Source organism: Wasmannia auropunctata, unplaced genomic scaffold, assembly GCF_000956235.1.
Source record: "Wasmannia auropunctata unplaced genomic scaffold, wasmannia.A_1.0 LD336085.1, whole genome shotgun sequence".
NCBI classification, from domain to species: Eukaryota; Metazoa; Arthropoda; class Insecta; order Hymenoptera; family Formicidae; genus Wasmannia; species Wasmannia auropunctata.
This window is the reverse complement of record NW_012026805.1, coordinates 1,326,054-1,331,848: the sequence shown is the minus strand read 5'-3', so window position 1 is coordinate 1,331,848 and position 5,795 is coordinate 1,326,054. Positions and strand designations below refer to the sequence as shown.

Genomic DNA, 5,795 nt, shown 5'->3' with positions numbered 1-5,795 from the left:
ACGTGTGCTCTTCCGATCTACGTATATGCTGTTTTTACATATACAGTATATATAAGTAAATACTTAGGTGGGAAGAAGTGAATTTTCTGGAATTTAAGAAATTTATTTTTTAATACTGTTTTTAATTTGCATTTCTCTTAAAAAAAAATTATTAAAACTGCCTAACAATGAGACGATCACCGTCTCTTGGAAGAATTGCTTTCCTTTCTTGCTCAAGCATTTATTTATGTATATATGTATATGTATATACAAATAATTATCGAATTTGTACTGGGTAAAGTATAATTTATATCACTCAATATACGATTCATTTTCTGTGATTCATTTAATGACTTTTTAATTACAAGTGACTTTTTACAAAGTCAGATCGAATCACCTCCTTGACAACAAAGTATGTCAAGGTCATTAAAATCGATGAGGTCATCTCAGTAGTCTTACCTACATAGTTTTTTTCCTTTAAAGAAAAATATAAATTAGTAACACTATTAAAGAACAAATTTGATTTTTTTTAATTCAATAAAATATTTCAAAAAATAATTTTTAAAATTACATAATAATATAATAGATTTTAAAATTTAAATAATGTACAGATAAACAATTTAGAATAATCTCGCGTGATTTAGAATGATCATAAAAGAGCGAATTGCTTTCCACTTTTTTACTTTTTATGTGGGTCACTATTTAACACAGATTGTGTATTGAAGGTTACTTAAGGTTTACAAGAAGATACACAAGTTTATGGATGTGCTGAATTACTTTGCAACGCAAGAATGGAAATTTACTAATGACCGGCTACACGAGCTGATGGAGAAACTCACGTTCAAAGATCGCGAAAAATTCTATTTCGACATACGAGATGTCGACTGGAATACTTACTTTGAGACATATATTCGCGGTATAAGGATATATCTCATTAAGGATCCTTTAGATACCTTGCCGCAGGCACGTGTTAAATGGCAAAGGTATGCAATTTTCAAAGTATTGGTTTTTCTATACTTGGTATTGTTCTATACCTGGTATTTCTATACTTGGTATATCTCTATATTTTTCTATAATTTCTATATTCAATATTTTGATAACAAACTGAAAAATTTTCATTAACCTTCTCACCTGCTCTAATTTCTTTTTACAATATTTAAATGCTGAAACATTTGTATCTAAACTGTAATTTTTTTAAATCATACATACAATATGGGAATATCATATATGTTTGATAAATTTAATTTATTGTCGACAAACTGTGCATTGAGATATGCACATTTTTATTAATTTTTTTTTGCTTCATATCTTTAATTTTTGATTTTCAAATTGCTCTTAATTTCTAAGAGAAAAATAGAGCTTAAAGTGTTTTTTAAACTTGATTGTACTCCCATATTTGTTCATTTCTTTTTTTTTTATAAAAATATGCTTAAAATTGGAAATATTATATATTTCAGAACTATGTATTAAATTTGTATTAGAACTATTATATATCTAATATCATTTGTTTAATTATGAAAACAGCAATCAGAATAAAGAACAATTCTTATTATAGATTATACTGGAGCCATCAAGCGCTGAAACTCATACTGGCTTACATCGCTATGAGGCTCTCTTGGACGGCTATATCCACGTTCTTCGATTTTCTTTATCCGAAAGTGTGACAGAAATAGTAGGAGCTGATAAGGCCCGTAAAAATCCAGGTGATACATACATCCTGAGATGCGGGACCGAACGGTGGAGGGTGATAATCTCGTGTTTTTAAGGAAGAGGGGCGACTAGATTCTCAAAGAAGCGCGAAACTTTCATTAGAAAGGTATGGAAGAATTAGCGGAGAGCCATGTCGTTAACCCCATACACAACAGGCTAATGCGAAACAGGAATGTAATGTATGAGCGACGTGTGATAGAGGGAGAGTAGAACAACAACAGAGTTCGATCGTATTCTCTGTGGACTTCGACGATCTTCGCACAGATAAAATTGCACGTAAGATTTATAAGTATGCGTTATCTTGCGTCCAATGTAGATTTATAGTAGCTGATATTATCTGAGAGAAGAATTTATAAATTCGATGTCTCGTTTCGTACAAGACATACCATTTAATTGTCGAGATTAAAACGCGACAGTATGGAATTATATCTCTCGTTTATTTGCTACAACAACAATGCAACTCAGAAAACAAAGTTTTTCAGAAAATAAGTTTTAATGTTTTGAATTATTGAAATGTTATATTAACTTTAAGATGCAATAATTCGTGTAATAATTAATTGAGAGGAATAAAAGAATCTTCTTTTTGAAAATATGATCTTTCTTTATCTTCTTTGTGTTTCCGTTCTTTTTCTGTAAGCAACTCTAACAATTTTTTTAATTATGTCGTTGTTGCAGCAAACAAACGATATACAGAATACTATAGGCTCAATAAATTTGCTATATATATATATATATATATATATATATATGTATAAACAATTTATAAACAATAATATAGATATGATTTCGTATAGCTTGACTCGTGGATGCATATTCTGTCTTAAGTTAAACCGTGGTTATAGAGTTTATAAATTCTATTAAATATAGACCATATAATTTGTTATTTTGGCCGAATTAGTTAAGAATTGTCTTATACAGCTTTGGCTAGAGGTAGACTGAAAGGATAAGAAAAATGTCTTCAGGCGCAGATTTTGGATGTTACTTTCCAATATTATTCAATTACAACGAACGCTATTGATTACCTTATTTAGTATATTGCTGATATACTAAGCCTTAACAGTTTTAAATAGAAAATTATCCCCATAAACATTTCATATTAAACAAATAATACATTTAAAAATTTTTATTGAAAAATATTTATTTTTAGAATAATTTTAAAATTTTATTAGTTATCTTTTGGCTTTTATTATCATCTTTTTCAAAAATTTTAATTTAAATTGAAAACGCTTTTATATTATTTGTTTTAATAAATTGATAAAGATTATAATTAATAAATATATTCAAAAGCATTCAATATCTCTAGAACATTTAAATCTCAAGGATATAAATGTTTTAACAAAACTCTCATTTAAATCTCATGGATGAAATAGACGACAAATTATTATTCTTTTAACTATTATTTTTATCTAACAACTGAATTTTAAGCTTTATAATTTCTCCGAACGTTGAATACTTACGAAATTTGCATCGGTTTTGATTTCGGCAGAATAACGATTGAAGTATAAACAATTGTTTTTCTCGATGGCCAGAAAAAATTATTACCACAGAAGCGAAAGTGAGTCAACGTGCGAACTTCTTGCAGCTTTACGCAATCCGTTTAAGTCCACGAGTATAATGTTCTCCTGTCGTCGTTCGTACCTACTTTTATTTTACGAATCAGCATTTTTTCGTGCGATCGTATCGACGAATATAAAAAAAAGGAATCAGCGAGTATACAGTATCGTTTCGCGAGAAGATTTTAAAAAAAGGAATATTACATTAATTTGATAATTTATGCTTATGATATCGTACTTTGTTTTTATTGTTAGGTATTTAGATATGCGCATGAACTTAAAAACGAGCGAACCAAAGGGCTCTCAGGTAGCTGAGAGAAAGCGTATTTTGTTGACGGTTGCGGCGCAGATTCGCAACAAAATGCATACATGCGTGCGCGATCATGCGTGATGCCCGCGTGCCCGTCCGTAATGGCAATGCGCGGGTATATGTGGCGATGCATAATGAACAGATTGAGATGCGACGGCCACTTGAAAGCAGCGTATTATCCGAACTTTGCGAGTGAATGCAAGTCGTTAACTGGGACGTTAACCGGGAAAGACTTTGGATTTGGGAGCGATATATAATCGTCTGTAGAACGTACGACGGAATTTTATCGAGCAAAGCTTATATAAATAAATAAACAAATCGTTCAATTCTGTCGGAGAATAAATAAATCGTAAATAAGATAATTACTTTGCACTTCTACGTTCCTCGATATCATCGAATCGAAGGGCATCGAAGGGCAAGGGGGTTAATATTCTGGCCGGAATTAATAATCGATTTTTATATTTAAAATACGTTTTATTACGTAAGTACAGTCTTAAGATCTCACCGAGCCGTACTAACGCCTTAAGACTTAAATATAAGAATCGACTAATCGATACCGACCTTTATTATTAGAAACGGTGTTTACTTTTATATATTTTCACTTTTTAATATTACCGAGATAACGTTAAAATCACAAGGGTCGTTAGATTGCAAAAGAGATCGGAGATCAAAGTGAAAAAAAGTAAGTTTGGCCCATGAGGGGATCGAACCCGCGACCTTCGCGTTATTAGCACGACGCTCTAACCAACTGAGCTAATGGGCCAGACGATGAACACTTGCACGGTAACTCCTTTCGACATTTGTGATCTCTGATTAAAACATTTACATAAAAATTAATTAAAAGAAGATGATCACGAATTAATTAAACAGTCGTGGTCGCTTTATTTATTCAATAATTGCATAAAATAAATAAAATAATCCTTGTATTCTTTTTTTCTAATTTTTTTCCTCGTTCACACTTGTTTCTAAACAATACGCATAATAATTTAATTGAATTTCAATTTAATTGGAATTGATATAATCGATGGGCACAAAAAAATGCGAAGGGATCAGAGAGATGTGTACAGCGAGTGTGCGAGCGTTTTGATAGTACCTATCACCCGTAGAAAAAAGATCTATATATATAAATATAAATATTATATAAAATATATCCATATATGTTTTTTTGTATAATCTTCATTTGTATATACTGAAAAAAATAATAAAAATTAAAAAATAATTGGAAGGATAACATTTTTCACATTGTTTTTACTTATAAAAGCTGAAGTTTGAGTAAGATGAGAAGAAATTACCTATCTACAGGATGTATCTCAACGTGCGAAATTCTAGCCCTGTGATTTGTAATCTCTAAACTCCTTCCCCTTTGAAAACTGTTATAGTTTTAACATTTTCGTATTAGAATTTTTATTTGAAGATGTTACAAAGACTCTATTAAAATATACTTATCGTGTCAGTTCTTCCATACCCTGTATATGAAATATTGTATAATGTAATCGCAAATTCACTTTTATATTTTGTTATATGTATTTATATTTGGTTATATATAGATTTTTTTACCGGGCATATTAGTTGTTATTGTTGCAAAATATCTCTTGTTATAAGTTCACGTAAGATTTTGTAAAATAAATATATTTGTATATATACATATGGAAACGTACGAGCATTGTCGTTTATACTTGATTTCTACCCTTCCCCGATATTCCTCGATAGAAGATATCACGATTATCCACGAAATACAATTAATTGGTGTATAGCCGCGGTCATGAATGAATTTTCAAGTCAGTCGAAAGAGATAGAAAGAAGTCGAATATAACGATAGGAACGCGCTGACACAACCGATTGTTGAATTACGACATATCGTAACGACGTCAGTTGGCTCATCTCAAGCATACTAAATACATATTTAATATACCTACATATATATCGCATATGCTGACGAAATATAAGTTAGCAGGATGCGCGTAAGAAAATGTATATACATACAATAGCAATGAAAAAGTTAAAAATGAATTTAGAATTATTCTTCGGTCTAACTAGATCACGCATTATTATTTAAATAAAATTTGTGGAGAAAAGAATTTGATGATTATTATTATTACGTATGTACATCTCCAATAATTTATATTATTTATATTATTTATATTTATATTATACTGACATATTTTCAATAAGAAGAATCTGTATACATATAGCTAGGTAATAAGTAAAAAATAACTGATGATGCAAAATAAAGCTAAATATGG

General features: G+C 30.1%; 1 protein-coding gene and 1 non-coding gene across 2 annotated transcripts in view; one reads left to right on the top strand and one right to left on the bottom strand.

The window, feature by feature from the left end:
- Positions 1-2,279, top strand: part of LOC105448452 (putative fatty acyl-CoA reductase CG5065) — a 31,146-nt gene extending 28,867 nt beyond the window's left edge. The window contains exons 8-9 of the mRNA XM_011686997.1: positions 705-962; positions 1,535-2,279. Coding sequence (XP_011685299.1) covers positions 705-962; positions 1,535-1,643 — 367 coding nt within the window. The 3' untranslated portion in view covers positions 1,644-2,279. The remainder of the gene's footprint in view (positions 1-704; positions 963-1,534) is intronic.
- A 1,962-nt stretch (positions 2,280-4,241) lies between these two features.
- On the bottom strand, positions 4,242-4,315 carry Trnai-aau. Its single transcript has one exon. It is a non-coding gene; the product is annotated as a tRNA-Ile (tRNA).
- Between the last annotated feature and the right edge of the window lie 1,480 nt (positions 4,316-5,795).